At 49.9% G+C, this 23,548-nt stretch overlaps 1 protein-coding gene across 4 annotated transcripts in view; it reads left to right on the forward strand.

The window, feature by feature from the left end:
- The window catches only part of TNFRSF19 (TNF receptor superfamily member 19), an 85,194-nt gene extending 77,433 nt beyond the window's left edge, over nucleotides 1-7,761 (forward strand). For all 4 annotated transcript variants that reach the window (XM_067016332.1, XM_067016333.1, XM_067016330.1 and 1 more), the window contains 3 exons: nucleotides 664-766; nucleotides 1,365-1,770; nucleotides 6,107-7,761. In XM_067016332.1, the coding sequence (XP_066872433.1) occupies nucleotides 664-766; nucleotides 1,365-1,770; nucleotides 6,107-6,139 (542 nt within the window). In that variant the 3' untranslated portion in view covers nucleotides 6,140-7,761. The remainder of the gene's footprint in view (nucleotides 1-663; nucleotides 767-1,364; nucleotides 1,771-6,106) is intronic.
- Nucleotides 7,762-23,548: the final 15,787 nt, after the last annotated feature.

Below are 23,548 nucleotides of genomic sequence, written 5' to 3' on the forward strand. Positions count from 1 at the left end.
TATTTTTAAAGTTTTTTTTCTTCAGTGAATGTGTATTACCTTTGTAACCAAAAATACATATACCGCTTCAGTGAACATAATAGTTTGCAAAGCCGTGTGCACGTAGATAGTTATTCTTTAGGATACATTCCTAGCAGTAAAAAAACAAAAAGTTGTGTGTGTACTGAGTTAAAGGGTTAAGACGTTTCTGTTCTGCGCTGCACGGCTGGCCCACTCTGCAGAAACACTGTGCTCTTTGCGCCCTCATCAGCCATAGGCGAAAGTCTCATTTCATGTACCCTCTCACCATTCCTCTCCATCCTTAGTTTCACTGTAGTAAAATAAGACATCGCCTTATATTTACCGTTTCAGCCGTTTCTCAGTGTACAGTTGGGGGGCCTTAAGCACGTTCGCATTGTCATGCAACCATCACCGCCGTCCCCAGCACTCCTCCACGACCCCAAACTGAAGCCCTGTCCCCTTTCAACACTAACTCCCTATTCTTCCTGGCCTCCAGCCCCTGGGACCCACCATCCTACTCTCTGTCTCCAGGAATTTGACTCTTAAACCTCAGAACCCCTTTCCCCCCGAAAGTCACCCACAGGGGAATAGCTAGATTTTTCAAGAGCAGTGTTGGACTGGTATAAACAAGCGCTGCGCCTCACAGCCTGCCGGCTTCCCTAGGGCCCGTGCATCCTATCCCCTCCGCGTGCTGTGACGGGGCCTGCGGCGTCGGCCCAGAGACTCCTGGTTGTAGGGTGCACTCCAAGGCCGTTCTTCAGGACAGGTAAATGGGTGTTTTCTAATCTATATAGTTTCGTGTTCCCGTGTGCAAATATACAGGCTACTCCTTTACCAGTTTTCATGTGAAGCTATGGGACGTCACTTTTTTAGTAGTATCAATAACATTCTAGACATTGTAGGGGGTGGGAACTTTGGCAAGAATTAGGTAAGTGTCTCGGGGCTACTGGTAGCCAATGTAACGTTCTTTATTCTTTATATTCCACTAATTTTGTTTTTGTCTTATTTTCATGACTTGTGACACTTCCATCATCTGTAAGTAATTTTTAGCATGTCACATACTCAGAGAATTATAGAACAGCAATCAAAGGAACTCAGTTAAGACCCAGGGAACTGCCGATTTTAGACATCGGATTAAGTTTAACTTTATTGGTCAGAAGTAGGTATAAAAATTCGGTTTTAAAGTAAACGTCGTAATTTAACCTACTGTATTGGAGCAAGTTTATAACAAAGGAAGCATGAGAATTCTGCCTCAATAACTTGTTTATTGCATCTAGAAAACTGAAAAGCATAGCTGGAATGTTGCTTTCTAGTAGGTTTTTCCCCCAGTAGAGTACTTACAGCTCTTTCAAACATGCGTCCAGAGACACAGGTCCAGCGGGGGAAGCATTGCCGACTTTCTTCGGGTCCCTTTCGAGGTCCATCTGTGGCGAGTTTTTGGACGCCTGGCCTCTGATGCAGAATCCCAGCTGTGGTGACGACGTCTCTTCTTGCGATTCTTATCCTGAGCTCCCTGGAGAAGATGTCCGCTCTCTCAGTCCAGAGAGTGCAAGCTCAGCATCCTTGGACTCAAACAGTGGTCGGGGTCTGGTTGGGGGAGCAGTTCCAGTTCAAGCTCATCCTGAAAACTTTACAGAAACTACTGATTTATCGAGACTCAACAACTCAGTGCCAGAACCAGCGCGAACGCGGGACGCGCTCACGGCCGGGAATCAGCTGGCTCAGGAGAGAGGAGACGTCCGTCACCTGGCCACTCAGCCGTCACCCCAGGTAAGGCAGCGATGGATGCGGTGTGGCCACAGCAGTGACTTAAGGAAGCCCAGAGGGACCAGGACTCTGTCCCCCATTAAATGTGGGGGAACCTGGGGAGAAGGTCTTTCCATCCTTCATAACTTCTTATATGTTATAGGAGAATATATTTAAATTACATTTCAGGAGTCTTGTTTTTATAACTAACAGCCCACCTCTAAGGCCATCCAGGGCAGCCGCATTCTTTTCTCCTCTTGTCACTCCGGCTGTGCAGCACCCCAGCCCCAGCCCCATCCTGACCGAGAGATGACTTAGTTACGGGAGCATCTTGGAATCAGTTCCTCACCTTTCGTCTTCCCCTGTGATGTTCTTATGCCCAATACTTACATGCTATGCATTCATGGTCCAGTTAACGGGCATTGAGGTCCTACGGCTACCCTTTCCCCTCCTCTCTCTCTTTCACTGTGGTTTTTCTAGATCGCTTTGCTTTGACTGATTGATCAGTTTGCTTGGAAACTGATTGTTGGTTGTGACCTGGCACCAGCTACAGCAGCAGCAGACCCTGCCAGATGGAAGGGTCTGAAGTCAGGTTTTGTGCCGGGGCCGGTGGTGACCGCAGAGAGGTGGGGCTCTGGCGCCGGCGGCACCTGGGCACTGTCCCTGCTCCCTCCTGCAGGTGAGGAGGTGGCCTTTGCTGAATTTGACTTAGTGTGTGTAAACGTTTCCTGACTGTGAGCACATACGTTGTCGGTGTGCGTTCTTCTGGAAGAACGATGCCGGCCTTGAGTGTGAAAGGGCCGAATCACAGCAACAGGGGCTCCCAGGCCCTGCAAGCCCTGTTCTGCACAGACGGGGCTGCCCTCATCCTCGGTCCTTCCTGCCCCAGATCAGGGACGCGGCCGGTGAGCCACGACCACGCTGCACGGGCTCCTGGAGAGCACCCCTGTTTCCCTGAGACGTCCTGTCTTTGTCTAATAAAAATCAGAAAGAGTCTAAAGGTCAGTGTGGACGGACACAGTTCCTTCTGAGAACAAATATGTGGGTTTATATGCATCTAAATCTGCAGTACTTTTTTTTTTTTTTTAACTATGAAAGAATCTATAAAGCATGTACAGGGAATTCTGTGCTGAAAACATTTGTTGGCTTTGGAGAAACAACGATGTTGGTTTTCTCATAATAACGGAAATGAAGAAGAGACCAGTGAAAGGAGGAAAATCAGACAAATGAGGCCGTTTGGAGAAAGCACAGACTACGCACCTCTAGAGCTGGTAAAGCTCACTTACTGACCCTGTTCTGTGGAGCCGGCCTCTAATTTTCACGCTGTTCGTGAGGGTGATAAGAAAAGGCTTAAGAGTCGGCCCAGGTGCACGTAGGTCTCAGAATGCATGTGGCCCACAGACCTTTGGACAGAGAACCCCCCGCAGCCCAGAGCAGCTAACAAGCCCCGAGAACGGGGGAGGGGAGGACGCAGAAGACGGCATACGGGGCCCTTCGGCAGCTAATTCCAACATCCCAGTGGGATGCCTTGCCACGTACTCTAAAATGAACATCTTAGGACACTTAATATTTAATCTGAGTCGCGTTTTCATTACAAAATGCCGAAGTTTTCTTTTCCATCAAGTCACTTGGTTCTGATGATAAACTTGCTCGTGTTACCTTCACGAATTACCCGTTTCACCTTCTCGCGTATCTACTGTCAGAGGAAAGTCTGAGCGGCTGCAGTGGCGGTGCTGCCATCCGACTAGCTGCAGCTCTTCTGAGTATTGTCAGTAAATAGAATTACTGCTCATCTTAATTTTGTAGCCTGTCCCCAGTTTTGTGGTGTAAATTCTAAAACTAAGGAATAAAGCATCGCGAAGCCAAGCCGTGTCAGAAGCAGCTCAGCCCGCCCTTTTTCCCGTCGGTGTTATTGAGGAGGTGGAGGTAGGGTGGATGAGCCCTTTTGGCCCAGCTACATGGATGCAACATTGTAGAAACGTAGTTTAGTATATGTAACATTGGTGCATCACGACATGAGTTCTTTTCAAAGAGAGTTGTCAAGGTAATTATGATCACATAAAGATACCTTCAGCTCAAAGTCTGATGGAAAGTTATAATTACATATAAGTTGAAAGAGGAAATGTTACATTCAGGTTGCTCCATGTAATTTATTTGTTTATTTTTGAGGTAGTTCTCAGTGGCTAAGGACATCACCAAATTTTTTTTATATATAAATTTATTTATTTTATTTACTTATTTTTGGCTGCGTTGGGTCTTCGTTGTTGCGCGCGGGCTTTCTCTAGTTGCGGCGAGCGGGGGCTACTCTTCGTTGCGGTGCGCGGGCTTCTCACTGCGGTGGCTTCTCTTGCTGCGGAGCACGGGCTCTAGGCACGCGGGCTTCAGTAGTTGTGGCACACGGGCTCAGTAGTTGTGGCTCGCGGGCTCTAGAGCGCTGGCTCAGGAGTTGCGGCGCACGGGCTTAGTTGCTCCGTGACATGTGGGATCTTCCCGGACCAGGGCTCGAACCCGTGTCCCCTGCACCGGCAGGCGGATTCTCAACCACTGCGCCACCAGGGAAGCCCCACTCCATGTAATTTATTAATGAAGGGTTTTTATAGGCTTTCCAAGATGTGTTGTCTTATAACTATTAGATAATTTTGGCAAATCTAAATAAGACATCCTGAATTCAGGAAAGGGATTGTTAAAATGTAAATCATTTCCATTTTCTCCATATAATTAAAAATAGGAAATAATATTTTGAGCCCATTTTAAGCGAGAATCTTTTCTAAACTCTGAAAAACACTTCTCTTAGTTGTTACTGAAGTTACTGAACTTAACCTCTTGCAAAGAATTGGAACTTACTAAGTTACTGAACTTACCTCTTGCAAAGAATTTGATTTTGGAAGCTTTCTATTAATGGGCCAGAGGGAAGGACCCCTGGCTCCTCAAGTTCAAGTGCGGTGAGCTTGGCCCCTGATGTGGGGCCAAGGAGGGCACTCTTTTCTGTTTGGGGGAGTGGATGAGGGTAGCTGTTGCCAAAACAGCCCCAGCCCTTTTTAAACAATTTATTTCTATTTTATTTTCAGTGAAACTTTAATTTCCTACCCAGGCACTCACTTGTATTTTAACCTCTGTTTCATTTGAATACAAGTTTCATTCACTTGTATTTTAACCTCTATTCACTCTTTTCCCCCTAGCCTTATGGACATGTAACTGACATAGAACATAACGTAAGTTAACGGTGTGATGATTCGGTCTGTTGCCAAGTGCACCAAGGGGCTTTTGTCTGTACTTGGTGCGAGGCTCAGATTTCTAACGTGAGATGCATTTGTTTCCGAAAATTTAGTTTTACACGGCAGTCTTCCCGTGGGTAGTTTAATGCCACCCAGAGTCTGATGATGATAGTTAGGGTTCAGGATAAAGCAAATAGGCGTGAGAGCTGTCTTTAGTCTGTACGATTCCATTTGAATCAAATGTTCCCTAAACACACCTCCCCAGAAGGGAACCAGGGCTAAGATATTGAGACATCACTTGCTAAGATATTTGGGAGAATGAAGCCAGCCTGGTTAGTAACAGGAAAAGCTTTCTTTGGTGGTGTTTCTTAACCAACGTTTTAAATGTCAACATGAAATAATGGAAGGAATGGTAGAAAAGATATGAGATGACCTGGGTTCTAGTTTCTCAGTCTATCAAAATCTCTATTTTTTCCGTATTGGCCAATTAAGTATAATTTTCCTCCCTGGTAGCATTAATATGGTTCTTATGATCACATCAGTTGATCAACATATTTGATAAAACTGTCTTATTATTGAGGGAACCTCAGAAGTTTCTATTTCTAGATAATCTCCTTAGACCTTTGAAAAAAATTTTTTTTGTGAATAAGAGAAGTCTTATTCCCAGACTCTTTCTAAACTTTCTCCAATGGCTTCACAGAACTTTTAAATTCAAAGACTAAGAATAGCATTAATTATTAACCATCTTTGTTGTTTTAAAGAATAGACTAAAGAATCCTAAAATCTTTACCTACAATTGCTTTAAAGGAGTGCAACACAGAAACAAGCTTTAAATGTTTGACTGAAGTTGAAAATCAGCAAAAGATTTGTTCATTGATATAGTTCGTTTGGGGCACATTTTCATCTTTTAAGGACTGTTTGCACATATGGAGTGACTGTGGGTTGTTAGGAAATCTTTAGTTTTATTCTCAGAGTGCATGGGTACCTGATACTGGGACACCCTTACAGGAACTTCTTGTCCATATATTATAAAATTCATGTGCACAATTAGTAAAAGCTAAGCGCCGTAAACTTTTACAGTCACAGTTTAGGGCTTTAATTTGTAAGGTGCTGCGTTCAAAGCTGTCCTTCTGTCACCGTTTCAGGAGGCCGAAAGGACTCGCTTCTTCCTGCAATGAAGTGTCGTATGGAGCCCAAAGGGCGGCCTCTCCTCTGCTTATGGACTCAGCACCGTCTGGACCTCGCCTGGCTTCTGGGGGAAGAAAGTAAATCTGAACCACACTGATGGCATTTTAAGCCTTTCAAGCAGTTGCTTCTGAGCCAGACCAGCTGTAAGCTGAGACCTCAAGGAGTACACTCCAGGCACTTCTGAGACTTTGCATCTTTCCTACACAAGAAGCTTCTACGCTACAGGCTGACTTCAGAGACTGACGGGCCAAGTTTGCAGCCACCGAGCTGAGGGGTATAACGAGAAACAGAAATGCATTCATGCTTCTTTTCATGGTGGAGGTGGTTTGCCAAGACTGAAGACCCAGAGTATAAAGTTTCATTTACATTTTCTTTCCAGAAATAATTTCATATATCCTACTAAAAGTCAGTGTCAGCTTAGTTCCCTTAGTTTTTATGTAGGATGGGTTCAAAAGGGAGTGTTTTTTATTTCCTGAAGGTCACTTTTTCATCTTCTAAATAATTAGCATAGGAGATTAGAATTGACTTCACATGGCCTGCCTGGTTCTTGGGTTTATTAGCTGATGTTAGCTGTCCTAACTGGGAATCAGAAGAGACCAAATGGTGCAGAATTGTTGCTTCTCGCCTCAGCCACTGTCTTGTGAACGGCGGCTGCATTACTTGACAAGAGGGGCCGAGTTAGGACACGTGTTTGGGGAAGGACTGCCCGTTCCTCCGAGTGAAAAACCCCTTAGCGTGCGCGTACTAGATTAGCAGATTTATGTGAAAATCCATTGATATGGAAGCATTTGTTACTTCTGCCCCTGGGACTGAGCTTAAAAATCCAGAATTTCTCTTTCATAGAGAACCGGTATTTATAATGATCTTTTATTTGCATCATATTTTCTACTAAAGGCTTTAGAAATGACGGCATATCAGCTTTCCCTACTACTGAAACACATGACACCAGGTGAGTAGTCTTAGGAGATTCTGCATATTAGGACCAGAAGGCAAAGCACAGCTTGTAGGCAGCGTTTAGGTGAATGGATTATCACTGCCATCGTGTAGTTTGACCAGGATCTCATAGGGCTCCCACCAGTCTCCTAAGCTTCGTCAGCACAGTAATTCCCACCGTAGCCCAACGACGCTGGATTTAAGGGTCTGGGGCTTCTATGAAGGCGATCCATCCCCTACCACCTTGGTATTTACCTGCTGGAATTAGCTCTAGAGCTGAGACAGAAAACACCCAGCTCAGTCATGAACGAGGGGATGGCTCGTTTGCTCAGCTCTGTGCCCTGGAGAGGAATTATTTGAGCAGGATTTTTTTTTTTTTTTTTCCTGCTTGAACATACATGATCAGCTCTGGCTGTTGTCTTTTAAGTGATTACTCTTAGCTCTGTCCCATTTGCACTTAAAAAAGAAATAGACCTTTGAACATCCCTGTGTTAGAGAATGCTGAGATATTTTGTTTCCAAATCAGTCTTCTACTTGACATTTAAAGTGAGCATTAGAGGGTATTCCTGGGCGGTCCGGTGGTTAGGATTCAGCACTTTCACTGCCGAGGGCCTGGGTTCTTTCCCTGGTCGGGGAATTAAGATCCCGCAAGCTGCACGATGCAGCCAAAAAAATTAAAGAGTTTAAAGTGAGCATTAGAAATCTGCCTTTCCCAAGGACATTTTTACCTTCCCTCTCATTGCCCCGTGCTTTGCTCTCTTGCAGTGGTGAGCTCTCTCGAGGCCTTTTCCTCGTGCCGGGCCTGTCCCTCCATCCGCAGCTCAGAATCCCTGTGCGGACATGAGCTCAGGGTACGTCGTGCACGTGACCTCCATTCCTTTGACTGAAATGGGAAATCAGAGGGTCTCGTGGTAATGCACAGCCTTTCCTGTCTACCTGGTGTCCAGCCATGGTTGATTGACTTTCTTTTTTCTCTTCCTTTTTTAGCCTAAACCAATGGTTCCTAAGCTCTGGTACTCACCAGCTCTTCTGAGACTTGCCCTTAGGAAATATATGTAGAGTATTTAGGACCTGATCACAAGAGGTCCATGAAAATGCAAGTTTCACTTTAAGTCACATGTGTGCCATAGTTTGTAACCTCACCACTTTGGGGATGACAGAGGGGTGATCAAAGTAGGCCAGGGCTGTGCTCCTTTTTGTAACCTGAGTATATTTTCCACATGTAGAGCCCTCTTTAACTTCAAAGGCAAAAACACTTGCAGGAGAAAGATAAGCTTGATGGGAATGAGACTTTGGCCACAAATCCTGAAACATCACTTTTGATCAACAGAGAAATACTTAGGGTTAAAAAATTGATTTCATTTGAAAAATCCTGGGTTGTTTTGTTGTGGACCATTTTTAAAGTCTTTATTGAATTTGTTACAATATTGCTTCTGTTTTATGTTTGGGGTTTTCTTGACCCCAAGGCCTGTGGGAGCTGAGCTCCCTGACCAGGGATCGAACCCGCACCTCCTGAATTGTAAGGCGAAGTCGTAACCACTGGACCGCCAGGGAAGTCCCGATCCTGGGTTATTTTTATCCAGAGGAAGACAGTTTACCGCCGTGTGCTATGGAAACGTACACTGATCTTATAGTCTACCCTCTTTGTCAATGCTGTAGAGGACAATCCAGTTGGCATTTCATATCAATGTCCTGCAGAACTCAGATAAACTCAGCTGCTAGGGTGCGTCAGCTAGTAACAGGGCCGGGAGTGCGGGCGCTTGTGGCTTCCAGTACTGCAGAAGCTCACCGACAAGGATGAGATCAGGGTTGGAGAACAACCGCATAAAGGCATGGGCTTTTCTAATCTTGTGTATATGGAATGTATTTTTCAAATGTAGATTTTTCTACTTTAGATAACGTGTTAATGTTGCTGTTACCTAGGTTAAGCACTATTGTCTGTGCTAGTAAAAAAAAAAAAAATAGGAAAGCAAAAAATACCCATCATTGCTTTAAGGCAGTCAGCTTGCATCAATTTAGACCTCATCACGACTATTTTGCATACTGGAATTGATAAATTTGTACATGTTGGTTTTCTTACCTAACTAGTTTTGTAAGACCTTTTTTTTTAATTTGTGAATAAAATTGTTACCTGGTATTCTTATCGACACGTCTGGTGAGAAAATGGTTGATGGCGTGAATGCAGGTATGTGTCCCCCTCCTGCTCTCCGTGGAGGGTCTCAGTAAGATCTCCTCTTCCCCATGCATCCCTCTCTGGATTTCAGACTCTAGGAGGGAGATTTGGAATCCTCTGGCTACGCCTCTCAGGCTGGTCAAGCTACTGAAAAATGTACTGAGTTATTTGAGAAGCTATTAGTATCAAGGTTTTATCATGACCTCTTTTTTTTTTTTTTCCCCTTCATTTTGTGACACCGAGAGGGAAGGTCTGAAGAAGGAGAAGTTTTCCGTTCATTCTCTTTGGAGGTCAGTGGGGCGTTCTCCTGGGAGAGGTGGGGTGGGGGGGTGAGGGACACACACGGGGCAGCGCTGGTCACTGTGAGAGCCCTTGTTTCTTCCCAGCTCCTTCCCTTCTCCCTTCTCAGCCCCCCTCTTCCTTCCCTTCCTCCCCTCAGTAAATCTTCGAAAGCGGTTCCTAGATTTTTTTTTTTTTTTTTTTTTTTTTTTTTTTTTTTGCGGTATGCGGGCCTCTCACTGCTGCGGCCTCTCCCGCTGCGGGGCACAGGCTCCGGACGCGCAGGCCCAGCGGCCATGGCCCACGGGCCCAGCCGCTCCGCGGCACGTGGGATCATCCCGGACCAGGGCACGAACCCGTGTCTCCCGCATCGGCAGGCGGACTCTCAACCACTGCGCCACCAGGGAAGCCCGGTTCCTAGATTTTGAGAGGAATTTAGACTTCCTGGAATAAAATGGCTTATTTGTTTATTTTTTTAATTTAATTTTTATTTTATATTAGAGTAGAGTTGATTTACAATGTCATGCTAGTCTCGGGTGTAAAGCAAAGTGATTCAGTTCTACGTATCTATTCTTTTTCAGGTTCTTTTTCCAAAATAGGTTATTTGAAGTGTCACCATATTCCCTCAGCTTGGCGTGAAATGTCCATGTGGACCCCATGAGGGCAGAACGTTCATTAGCTTCTCTCCTCTTTCCCGGTGTCCATGCAGACTTGGGAGAGGGGGCCTTGGGGGGCCACCAGCTCTCTGAGGAAAGCAGCTCAGGTCCTAGGAGGGTCTAACAGGTATTCTGTCATCACACAGATGACACATTTGCATGATTACAACTATGAGGAGTCTGTTTGCAGCTGTCCACTTGTCATTCTGAATATGTCCATTTGTCCCATTTTAACTTGAGAAGTTGTCTGATTTTTTTAAAAACGTATTTGGCACCCAAGAAGGTAGGAGAGTGCAGCTTAAGTGTATCATTCAGTTATATTGAAGCTAAACAGCAATCTGAGAATTCCCAAAATCTTCTATCATTTTGAAGACATTTCACGAAGACCCGTTGGATGATTCTAAAGACGTAATTATCCCAATCGGCCCGCAGCTCTCAGTAATATTGCTTATGTCACATTTCAGCCGGAGGAAGGTTGCAAGGTTTCTACCGCAGAGATTCAGCAGGCCAGGGCTGGGTCCTTTCATAAACCACCCGTGGCATCTGAAGTAGTGTGATTTCTGGCTGCTTTCAAATTAGCCTTTCCAAGAGACTTGAACATTAAAAACTTAACCAGCAAAATACTTTCTCTGGAACCGTGTGTGGTCTTCTGAAGCAGGTTTCAATGATTCATCTGTAAAGACAGAGGATTCTTTCTTTTTTATCTTAATTTCTAACGGCATTAACTATTCCTGCTTAAGACAGAAATAGCTGTGTTCTCTCAGTGTTGTTTGGGGTTGCATGTAGCCGGCAGCGCCCTGCAGAGGGATTCCCCCCCCCCGCCCCCCGGTTTAACTGTTCACAGTCAATAGAAGGTCTGCAGAATAGGCTGGCAGTGAGAGAGGCAGGTGCCCACAGCCTGGTACACATCACCCCTCGGTGAGTCAGGTAAGAACTGTGTCCCCTGAAGTCTAAGCACAAATCTAACTCCTCTCAGAGGCCTTCTCTGGGAAGAAGCTGTTTCCTGTGTCAGCCCCTCCTTCCTTCCTTCAGTATCTTGATACATGTGTATAGTTGCAGAGGGTGTGTGCTCGGTCGCGAATGCAGTGCCGAGGCTGAAGCAGACACTCACTAGGAGGGGGACAGCCTTCTAAGTGTCTACCAAATGGGTCGCGATTGTACAGAGAGTGCAGATTCCTCTGAGGCGTGAGGGAGCAGCGACGATCTGCGGACGCTCAGGACGAGAGTGCGGAAGCTGCGGAACCTTGTTCACGGCGGAGGCCCCCACAGGCAGCACGTGGAGAGGCCCGGCTTGTTCTGGGAGCCGTGGGACCAGGTCTGCGGGGAGCCGGGGCTGCAGCGTGACGAGGGCCTGGTGTGGTGCCCGGGGTGTCAACTCTGCCCTGGAGGGAGTTTACTTGCCTTTAAACAGATGGGTGATGTGCCTTGAAAGCCCTGAGGTCTCTAGCCTTCCAGAAGCTTGGAAGTTACAAAACTAGGTGAGTTAGACCTCTGGCTGGGAGCAGGGGATGGGGCCGGCTGCGCGTGGAGAGGCGGATGGGTCAGTGCCCTGTTTGGAAATGCCGGGGTTGAGACTCTTCTGTCATCGGGCTCGCCTTGTCCTGTTCCGATCTCAGGGGGGACGCTTAGGACTCGCTGAAGCACCTGCTCAGGTCAGATCGGCGCCGCCCGGTCCCTGATTGGCCTCGGGCGGGGGCGGGCCTAACTCCCCAGCCCCGGGGTGGCCGTACGTCCCGCGGCAGCGCTGCTCGGGCGCCTGGCCTGAGCCGGCCACTGGGTGACGGGCGTGTGTCCGCTCGCTTCTAGATCTGAGAGCTTTGAAAACCCTGCCTGCCAGTGTTTTCTCGGCCCCTCGCCCTTGTCTTAGAAACGCTGCCACGTTCGCTGTTTGTTCCTCGGGTGGCCGAGCAGCCTGGCACGGAAAATCTCGGAGGCTGGCCCCTGGTTTGGGGGTGGGGGGGGCGCGGCGAGGCCCGGGGAGCCTGTGTGCAGCCCATCGGCTCCCTGGCGCTCAGCACCGCTGCAGGGAGATCTTCCCGGGCCACTTGAACCGCAGATAAGTGCCCGGAGAGGGAAGTCGTCCGCTGGCTGGAGATGGAGCCCAAGCAGGAGGGTGAGGGAGGAGCTGCACAGAAAACCCAGGACCCTCCCTGAACTCGCTCCCTCACCCGGGGGTGGGGGGGGGGGGCAAACCCCATGCGGGTTGGGGGCGGGGGGGGCGGAGCCGATGAGGAGCGGCTGCCGTCACGTGACCAGGGGGGGCCTGTTTTCTGCACAATGACTGTGTTCATCCTAACGTCCCTAAAGCCCAGGGAGAGAAACTGGGATTCAGTGTTTTTTCAGAGGCGCCATTCGAAGGTGGGGAGGGAAGAGCCGCGTGTGAGCTCGTAGAGAGCAAGCCTCCCTCCTTCCGCGGCTGCTGTCGCCCTCTGCGGCCCTCACCACGTGGCCTGAGGTCTGGGGCCCCCGTTTCCCAGCCACGCAGGTTCCAGCTAACGTGGGGGCCGCCTCCTGCGCCGCCACGGCCGCGGTTCCGTCCGCGCAGGGCGCCCCGAGCGCATTCAGGAGGGGAGCTCAGGTTGCACCCGAGTCCCGTGCGCCCGTGAACGTGGTGCCCCCTTGAGGGGTCGCCCGTCTAATAGACCTGCGTGGTAATATGCTCGCGCTCGGCGGTCCGACCTGGGACGAGGCGCCTTTACGGACGTCCCTTCCTGGAAGGTGAGTTTGATGAGGAGGCTATGGAAGGTCAGGTTCCGGCGGAGGCCTCTTGAGACAACGTCTTCTCTCAGCCCGTAAACCAGTCGGCCACCCATAACGCTGTGGATTCCAGTCTCTCTCTGAGGGGATCCCAGTTAGATATTGCGTCGGGGAGGGCGATGGGTAGCTTACGAGTCAGCTTGGCTGGACCGCGGCGGCCACGTGTTTGGTCAAACGCTGGTCTGGCTGTTGCCGTGAAGGCGTGTTTGGGGCGAGGTTAGCATTTGAAGCGGCAGACTTTGAGTCGGGCAGAGGACCCTCCGTAGCGTGGTGGGCCTCGTTCAATCAGTTGAGGGCTGAAGAGAAAAGGCTGAAGCTCCCTGAGGAAGAAGGAATTCTGCTTCCAGGCGCCTTCGGACTCACGCTGTACCATCGTCTCTTCGCTGGTCTCCAGCCTGCTGGCCTGACCTGTAGACCTTAGACTCGTCAGCTCCACAACCTCTTAACTCCTTAAAATCAACCTCTCTCTTTCTTCATCCACCCCCACCCCCCCACCAACACACACACACCCTGTTGGTTCTGTTTCTTTGGGAAAACCTGACTCATCCAAGGACCAGAGATTAATCAATCAGTCGGCCCTGAAGCTGCATAGACACCAGTGACCAGAACTTGTGGAGCCGTGATGTGAGTGCAAGGTCCTCTGGCGGGCAGACCGTAGAATCTCGAGGGGCTCCCGGTGTTCCTAAAGGCCGAGTCACACCTCCCAGAGGTCACTGCTCGGAAACCACTGGGCCGTCTCGTCTTTTTGTTCAGGCCCAGCTCCCTTTGTCCCCAACTCCCTTTCCTCCCTTCTCACAATTCCCATCCAGTCTCCCCCTCCTCTCTCCTCTCTCTACTGTGCAGACGGCCTCCTGCCAAAAGAGGCTTCGTCCGTGAAGGGAAAGGCCTGGCTCTTGCTGGTTCTGATACGATGACTGGACGTGGGTTCAGGGAGAATAAGAGAAAGCGAGCTACGGTTCTCTTCTGGAGGAACAGCCCAAATGACACTTTCCGCGGTGAGCGCTTTGCCTGTAAACACGGGTGTCACTAGTTGTGAACCATGCAAAGCAGCCAGCGAGTGTGATTCCCTTTGGCTGAGAGCTTCAGTCCAGAGAACTTGTAATTATTCCGCCTCTTCAGCAGCCCGGGCAGTGGGCACTGCTTTCCTGTGAAGAGAGTTATGCAGAGAAAGAGCCCAAGGCCTTCCGGGGACTCAGAGACAGAATCGGAGCGAGAACCTCTGTTGTCCTCCACGGCTCCCGGGGACATTCTCAGGAGTCCAGGAGAAACTGGTTCCCCGACACCCAAAGCAAAGTGCCTGCAGGCATCCCTTGTCCCTTCCGGAAAAGCCAAGCCCACCTGCACGATCGTATAAATCACTCTGGGGGAACACTGTCTTCGTTCTAAACACAAGTTCCGTGCTGCCCTCTGACTGGGATTCAAGGTCCCAGGAGTGGCATCTCCTACAAATCCAGCAGGCCCTTTCATAAGCAAACCAATTCCGTTGTCAATTTCCGCACCTCTTCAAACAAAATGTAGAATTTGTTAGTGTAGAGCAGGAGCCTGAATTTTAGAAAAATCCTACATTAAACAGCACAGTAGAGTCCGCCATGCAGGTCAACAAGCTCATGGCGTAGCAGGTAATCCTCATTTTAAACACACGTGCCTTATCTGGCCTGATCTGCCCCTATGGTCAAAAGTCTCTATGGCTCCATGGGTATAAATATTGTTTTTTCACCAAAATTCAATCCAGTGGATAAAGAGTTACCTCTACCAAAGATAATACCAGCTTTGGAGACAGCTCTAAAAGATGTCTTTGAAAGAAATCTTAAGTAACAGCAACATTATCAGAATAATGAATCGCCCAATTAAGGAACGTCTTTGAAGTTAATGATATTTATCTGGATATTCAAGGCTTGTTTGTTTTTTAAAATCTCAATACTTAACTGCTAGACCTCACATGCTGCACATTTCTGTCGGAAGTAATGAATATGCTCAAAGCCAGATTCCGCGCTTGGGGACCTCCTGATGATAACGTGACATTTGCAAACAGCTCCTCTCTTATTCAGCACTTTTACATCGTTATCTCATTTGGCCTTCACATCTGTCCTACGAGCAGGATTACGATCTTCATCTTACGGAGGAGGAAATGGAGACCCCAAGACAGTAAAAACCAGCCTTAAAGTCAGTAAATGGTAGAAAGTGGTAGAAAACATGTAAAAAGGTTTTCAGCCAATAGTGGTAGAGCTGAGATGTGAACCCTGGACTCCAACCCTCAGAGCCATGATCTCCTGGTCACGCCATGCAGCCGAGGAGTCCCTTTCCACCCTGTGGTGCAGGGAGAGGGGACCCGGGCTTCTGGCCGCATTTGTGTGGGATTGAAGGCGTGGGACTCGTGGCTTCACCGACAGCCCCAGGATGGAGCTGGAAGGACCGTAGAGATTGTGGTCCTGCAGCTTCAGCCTGGAGATCTGCAGAGCCCAGAGTTCTGAGGAGGCTGCCCCAGGGAGTGAGAGAGGCCTGCAGGAGGGGGTACCTGGCCCATCTCAGCCCTGCTTCAAACACAGGACCGTTCACCTCTTACTCGGCAAATGCACAGACGTGGACCCAGAGAATCCCCACTCCATCCTTGGTCTCCTGGCTCTGAATCCATGGAGGACAGCAGTAGCACCAAGAGCAAAAGCAGAAAGACCAGATTCTAGTCTGAGTTCAGCCACCAACAGCGGAGGGAGCCTGGGCCCATCACTTCTTTGGATTGCTTTTCTTTATAATATAAAGGCATCAGAGGTTCTTTCAGGCCCTTGTGTTCCTCAAGCTGGAATCCCGGGTTATGGAGACTCAGAGCGGCCACCGCAAGGGCACAGGCCCTCATGTCACAGCACTGTCCCTGCTCCCTACAGCCAAGCTCTCCTTCCATACCTGCCACATACCGTTGGCGGCTTCCAGTTCAAGCCCCAGGGTCCCATCCTTCTTTTACTGTTACCCCAGGAAAATGTTAGGACCTGGCTGTGATCCGTACCCCGCACCTCCACTATTTCTGGATGCTGTTGGGGCGGGAACACCAGGCTCCTATGAAAAGTGTGCAGACCATGGAATGCCAGAGCAGCCATGGGTCCCTGGGAGGGCGTCTGATCCTTTTATTCCTCTCTCAGAAATGTTTATCCATCCGCAGTGGAATGGATAAACAAAACGTGGTCTACCCATAAAATGGAATATTATTCAGCCTTAAAAAGGAAGGGGGATAGGGAGCTTGGGAGGGAGACGATATGGGGATATACCTATACGTATAGCTGATTCACTTTGTTATACAGCAGAAACCGACACACCATTATAAAGCAGTTATACTCCGATAAAGATGTTAAAAAGAAAAAAAGGAAGGAAATTCTGACACCTGCTATAACGTGGGTGAACCTTGCACACATTATGCCGAGTGAAATAAGTCGCAAACAAAAGGACAGTATATGATGCTACTTACTGTGGTGTACTTACAAGAGGCAAATTTATAGAGACAGAAAGTGAAACTGAGGTTTTTAGGGTCTGGGGGAGAAGAAGGGGTAGTTAGTGTTTACCGACCGGGTGTAGAGTTTACGTGAGAAGATGACAACGTTTTAGGTGGAGACGGTGGTGATGGTCACACAGCATTGCGCTGTACCTGGTGCCGCTGAGATGCACGCTTGCGTTGCCTAAAACTAAGTTTTATTTTGTGTATATTTTATATATTTTTTTAAAGCACAGTCTGTATCTAAATCAAGACCCTGGGGGCCCAGCCCACGCCTCTCAGGTGGGCCCGAGGCTGCAGCACACGCAGCTCCCCAGGCGACGTGAATCCCGGAGTCTGCGACGCTCCTCCGAGCTGTTCGCGGTGGGGGAGCCTGAGCCTGCGGCCCGTGAGGCCGGAAGCACCGGGTTCCCAGCGCGCCCTTCCCAGAACGCTCAGCACCTGCGGCCGCGGGACACGGCCCGGCCGAGACCGCCGACCTCGGCCAGCGGGGCCACCGCGCAGCCGCCGCCTTCGGACGCTCGGGTCGCCGGGGCTGCGGGTAGGCGGGGCGGGGTCGACGGGCGCAGCGCCCGCCCCGGGAGCCATCCTGACTTGCCCTGGGGATCCCTTCCTTCCTTCGGGTAGCGTCTCCAAGGGCGCGCAGAGTCCGGCTCCCGTGAAGACAAGGAGCCCGGCTGTGGGCAGGTCCTTGCGCCCAGCGCTGGCCCCACCCTCGTCCGGTGTCCCGCCGGCTGCAGTGCCCATGCGCGCAGCCCAGCCCCGCCCCCCTCCGCAGCGAAGCGGGTGGGCGGGGCCGCCCGGAGAACGGGGCGGGGCAGGCCGGGCCCTGACCCGGTGGCGGCACCCGCGCAAGTCACTTAACCTTCGCTGAGTCGTTTTCTTAATTGTGGCAAAAGAGACGTAACGTATAATTCACCGTGTTAACCCTCGTAAGTGTACAGCTCAGTGGCATGAAGTACTTCACACTGTTGCGCAGCCGTCACCCCCCGTCCATCCCCAGAACTTTTTCTCTTTCCAAACTGAAGCTCTGTCGCCATTAAACATTCACTCCCCAGCCCCTTCGCTCCGGGCCCTGGCCCCCGCCATTCTTACCGTCCCTATGACTTTGACGACTCATATACATGGAATCGTACAATAGTTATCCCTTTGTGGCTGGTTCATTTCACCCGGCATAATGTCCTCAAGGTTCATCCATGTTGTAGCTAGCAGGTGTCAGAATTTCGTCTTGAGTTTCCTTTGAACTAGTCCTGTGCAAAATGGTGATGATTTCTAACTCTCCAGAAAGAACATAGTAAGAATCACAGAGAAAATATGTAAAACTATCACAGAATAGGTGCTCCATAAGTGGAAGATATTACTATCTCTACATGTATTACCAGTATAATAAGATGTGGAAAGAGTCTGCAAGCAAAATGGAAGAGTCCTCGGACAAAAAAATGTTGCCTGCCATTCCAGTAAACGAGGGATGTTGCTTGCATCAAACCATCAGCCAGGACGGTGCACCCTGAGGGGATTCAGGATGGAGAGGAACAGGACACTGGCCCTAGACAGTTAAGATGCAGATCTAAGGAAGAATTTCGAGGAGCCCCGGCTCTCGCATCCTCCCATCCGTAGAAAAGCACGAAAATCACTAACTTGCGATGTCTGTGTGTTGTGATTAGCGGTCATCATTTGACGCTCCACTACATGTTTGCTTGTTTCTGGCAAAAACTCCTGTACATCCCGGCTCCTCCCTGACCTCCTCGGAGGAGCTTCTCAGAGCATCTGAGAGGCTGTCTCCTGGGCCATGGTCCTCAGCAAGCTCCCCGAATAAAGCATGACTCGCAACTTGTAGGTCGTGCGTTTTTCGTTTTCAGTCGACAAGTTGCCTCTGCCTGTTCATCTGGGCTTGTGGGGTTCAGGGGGTCAGTTCAGAGCTTCCCACAGTAACGTGGGATTCTTTGGAGGCGGAGGGAGACTGAGGCCAGACTGTGGTTTGGCGGCCTCGTTCCCCCCAGGAGGTGTGTGTAAGGGTGGAGGTGGGTAGAGGGTGGGAGAGGGTACAAGGAGACCGGGGTGTTTCATCCTGGAGCCTGGGGTGGTTTTCCAGCACCGCTGCAAGCAAACTGCTCTGGGCAGGCATGGAGATGCACGTCCCCCAAGCCTGGGTGCACACACGCACATGTGCAGACAGTGAGACGGCAGTAAGCTGGGAAGCAGTGGGCCAGGCTTCCCAGGGAATCTCCCAGAGCCTGGCATCCAGGAAGGAGACCTCAGCCATGAAAGGCCACTGCCTGTGGGTGGGCTGCAGGTGCCAGACCAGCAAGTGCGGAGGAAGCAGCAAGGGTGACGGGCAGAGTCTGCAGAGGTGACAGCAGCTGGAAGTTGGTGTTCTGTTCTGGGATTCTACCAGCCCCTGTCGGGTAAGCCTATCCAATACTGCCTCAGGGGATGAAGGCCTGGGAAAAACCAGCTACCCAGGAAGCCCGGGGAGCCAGGGATTCAGGCAGCACCGGCTGCACCCCACGCGGGGGCTGTGTCCGTGCTAATGTGCCACGGAAGTTTACCTGCAGGGACAGAAGAGACTCTGAAGAAAGAACCAAGGGCAGGAGGGACCAGACAGAACAATCTGAGAAAGCCCTCCTGCCCGGTCTGTCACCAAAGTATCTCAGAAGGGGAAACCAGGCACCCGGAGCAGGAACCAGCTGACACAACGAGGGCCAGATTACATCTCCAAGAACTTGCTGCCATCCAGCCACAGTCTGGAATAAATCTTGTTACATGATTAAAGATATAAAAGAAGAAATAGAAGATTATGGGACTTCCTTGGCGGTCCAGTGCTACCACTGCAGGGCTTGCGGGTTCAATCCCTGGTCAGGGAACTAAGATCCCGCATGCTGCATGGCATGGCCAAAAAATAATAATAATAATATGGGCGAGGAAAACAAGCAGATGTAGAAAATAAACAAATAGAACTTCTAAAAATTAAAAACATGATAAATGAAACTTAAAACAATAAATGGTTCAGAAGCAGAAGAGACAACTGGAAAGAAAATCAGTGGGCTGGGAACTGGACCTGAGGAAATGGAAGGGACGTATGATAGAGCACGTGAAACCCAAGACGAGAAAGTCTAACATGCGTCTAAAAGAAGTTTCAGAAAGAAAGAAAATAGAAGATGAGGGAAAGAAAATTCACAGCGGCCGTTTTCCAGGACCAAGTGTGTATCTCTATAGTCATGCCCTTAGATCCAGGAGAGCAGGCACCCTGCCCTGGGCCCTGCATCTCAGGGAGCCCCAGGGCTGCCAAGTGCCTTCCTCAAGGTTTTCTACACCTCCTCCAAAGGCGAGGATTAGCAGGGCTGGCAGTGTGTGGTCAGGACGCCCAGCGCCTGGAACGAGCCAGGGGGGACCACAGGCCTGGTTCCCCCCCCCCTTCAAGGCACTCTCTGGCTCTCTATGTGGCTTATGGGGACATCGAGTCTTGCTCCTCTGGGTTGCCCTGGGGCATAATTTAATGCTCAAAATGAACACGCGGGCCCAGAGGTGCACTTAAGTGCAAGAACATCGGCGTATGGCATTGCAAGATTAAAACGATAGAATCCATCAAACCACGTGCAGCGTAAGGAAGTCAGGAGGCGAATGATTGGTAATTGAGTTGCGAAGCCTCGGGACTTGGGGCCCACGCAGGATGCCGCCTGCTGCCGGAGTAACCAGCCCCCCAGCCCCCAACCCCCGGCGCCAGGGCCGATGGGGCGGCCGATGGAAGGCAGGAGGGGCGGCTGCAACCACACCTGCACCCAGTAGCATCCATCAGCGAGCCCGGATATCCGGCCCCTCGGCGGCCCCGGCGGAGCACAGCCAAGCGGGCCGGGGGCAGCAGGCCTTCTCCCTGAGGTTCAGGCCGGGGGACGCGGCCTGGGAGCGGCCCCGAGTCCCCGCAGAGACCCACGCCCGCCGGCTCAGACCCCAGCACTGGGCCTCCAAGCACCAGGAGCTGCCGGCCAAGCCTTCTCGGCGAGACCGCTCCGACGCTGGTAGGAAAGAAAGCTTGTTCGTTTGGGGCTTTGGCTGCTTTTCTTTTGCTTTTCTTGTGGCGGAAGAAGGCGGGGAGCAGGCGGAGAGAGCCCGCTGGGGACCCTGACCTGTCCGGGTCCCTCCCCCATCACCCCTTGCCTCTGGTCCTCCCGAGTCTCCCGCACGCGGGGCGCCCGCCCGCCCCGGGGAGCAGCCTGGGCTCGGGCCTCGACGCAGCGCCGCTGTCCCTCCCCTGGGCGCTGCGGGGCTTGATCTGGTCCCAGGCCTCGTAGCCCGAGGTGGGCAGGAAGAATTTCTCCTTTGTTGTGGCTCGCGTGCCTCCGAAGTCCCTCCGAGCACAGCCCGGCTCTCCTGGCCTCCCTTGCCCCCGACCTCGGGGCCGAAGCTGAGATTCCGTCTCGGACGCGGCTGTTTTCTCCCCCAGACGAAGGGCCCCCAGAGCGGGGAAGAGGGGACGGGCCCGCCCAGTAAGCACAGGCGCCCGGGCCCGGGTGTCGACAAGGCCCGCCTGGGCCTGGCCCGGCCGCGTAGCTTCTGTGACCGTGTCCCGGGGTCGGGCAGCTTCGAGGCTGTGCCGCCCGAGAGCCCCGCACGGCCCTGCTCGCTCGCACGAGGGCCCACGCTTGGGCGAACCCCCAGTTTGCCGTCAGCATCTTGAAACTCTCAGTACTTGTTTGAACAGGGACCCCTGTGTTCACTCGGGATCGGGCCCCAGTGGGGTAGAAACCTGGGCCTGGCCTGGAGCACGTTCATGTGACGACTTGGGGGTGAGCAGACGCGGGGAGACCGAGGGGGGGGTGAAGGAGGTGGAATCGGGGTCCTCCCCGCGCTCCTCCCCTGCCCCGACCCTCCTGTGTCTCTCATTCGAAATGCCCGTTGTGCCTGCTGGGACCAGGGCCTGGAAGGGTGCCGGGCAGCCCTGTCCCCGTGAGCCAAGGAACCCCTGCCCCCCCCACCGCCCCCCCACCCCCGCCTCTGCTTTTACTTTGTCTGAAGCATCGCAAATTACGGTGCCTTGAAAACAAAGAGGAAGCTTCCTTTGGATTTCCTGCTGTAGGCTAATCAGAGGAAAACAAATGTCTTCTGCAAGGTAGCAAAAGCAGTCAGTGATGGCTTTCGATGCCTGGCGTGGTCCTCCGGAGACTGAGCATTGGGTGGCGTTTGTGACGATCTGAGGACGGCAGTCCAGGTTATCCCAAGAAAGCCTGACTGGTGACTCCACCCTCTCTGGGTGTGGGTTCATGATCTCCTCGGTCTGGGAGAAGATTGGCCTCAGTACTTACTTCCCTGGGCTTTACAAACAAGGGGCCCTGATGACCAGCATGGGGGGTGTGGTGCAGGGAGAAGGAAGGAATGGAAATTGGGGGAACCTTGGAAGACTGGACAGGGAACCCTAGAATCCTGCCTCTTTCTCCGACCTTACGATGCCTCGGCTCATTCTTTTTTTTTTTTTAATTTTTATTGGAGTCTAGTTGATTTACAATGTTGTGTTATTTTCAGGTGTACAGCAAAGTGAATCAGTTATATATATACATATCCATTCTTTGTTAGATTCTTTTCCCATATAGGCCATTACAGACTATGAGTAGAGTTCCTGTGCGCTATACGGGAGGTCCCTCTTAGTTACCTGTTTTATATATAGTGGTGTGTACATGTCAGTCCCAATCCCTCCCCACCCCCGGCTCCAGCTCATTCTCAGGCAAACATTAAAAGGCTGGAAAAGTAGCACTTTAGGGAACATATAGGATTTTGGAAAATTTAGCCCATTCCATGAAAATCCATGCCATTTTACGAGCCTTGGTCTGGGTGGGGTGGGGTGAGAGGTGTGCCTTGCCAACTCAGACGTATGGAATAAATCTGAGAGTTGGAAAGGACTTCTATGTAATCAAGTCCTGACCATAAATAAGCAATATGGGAAAAGTCCTGACTATATTTATTTATTTTTTAATTGAAGTATAGTTGAGTTACAGTGTTGTGTTAATTTCTGCTGTACAGCAAAGTGATTCAGTTATATATATATATATATATATACACACACATATATATTTCCTTCTTTTTAAAATATTCTTTTCCATTATGGTTCATCATAGGATAGTGAATATAGTTCCTTGTGATATACAATGGGACCTTGTTGTTTGTCCATTCTTTATAGTTTGCATCTGCTAATCCCAAACTCCCAATCCATCCCTCCCCCGACCCCCTCCCCTTTGACAGAACAGAACAGAACAGAACCACAGGTCTGTCCTCTATGTCCGTGAGTCTGTTTCTGTTTCGTAGATAAGTTCATTTGTGTCATATTTTAGATTCCACATATAAGTGATATCATATGGTATTTGTCTTTCTCTTTCTGGCTTACTTCACTTAGTATGATCATCTCTGGTTGCATTCATGCTGCTGCAGATGGCATTATTTCATTCCTTTTTATGGCTGAGTAGTATTCCCTTGTATATATGTACCACATCTTCTTTATCCATTCATCTGTCAATGGACATTTAGGTTGCTTCCATGTCTTGGCTATTGTAAATAGTGCTGCTATGAACATAGGGGTGCGTGTATCTTATTGAATTATAGTTTTCTCTGATGTATGCCAAGAAGTGGGATAGCTGGATCATATGGTAATTCTATTTTTAGTTTTCTGAGGAACCTCCATATTGTTTTCCATAGTGGCTGTACCAACTTACATTCCCACCAACAGTGTAGGAGAGTTCCCTTTTCTCCACACCCTCTCCAGCACTTGTTATTTGTAGACTTTTTAGAAATGGCCATTCTGACTGGTGTGAGGTGGTATCTCGTAGTTTTGATTTGCATTTCTCTAATAAAACAATGTTGAGAATCTGTCCATGTGCCTATTGTCCATCTGTATTTCTTCTTTGGAGAAATGTCTGTTTAGGTCTTCTGCCCATTTTTTTGCTTGGGTTGTTTGTTATTTTGTTGTTGAGTTGTATGAGCTGTTTGTATATTTTGGAAATTAAGCCCTTGTCAGTCATATCATTTGCAAATATTTTCTCCCATTCTGTATGTTGTCTTTTCATTTTGTTTATGGTTCCTTTGTTGTGCAAAAGCTTGTAAGTTTGATTAGGTAGCATTTGTTTATTTTTATTTCTAT

The sequence above is a fragment of the Kogia breviceps genome, chromosome 16 (assembly GCF_026419965.1).
Source record: "Kogia breviceps isolate mKogBre1 chromosome 16, mKogBre1 haplotype 1, whole genome shotgun sequence".
Taxonomy (NCBI): Eukaryota; Metazoa; Chordata; class Mammalia; order Artiodactyla; family Physeteridae; genus Kogia; species Kogia breviceps.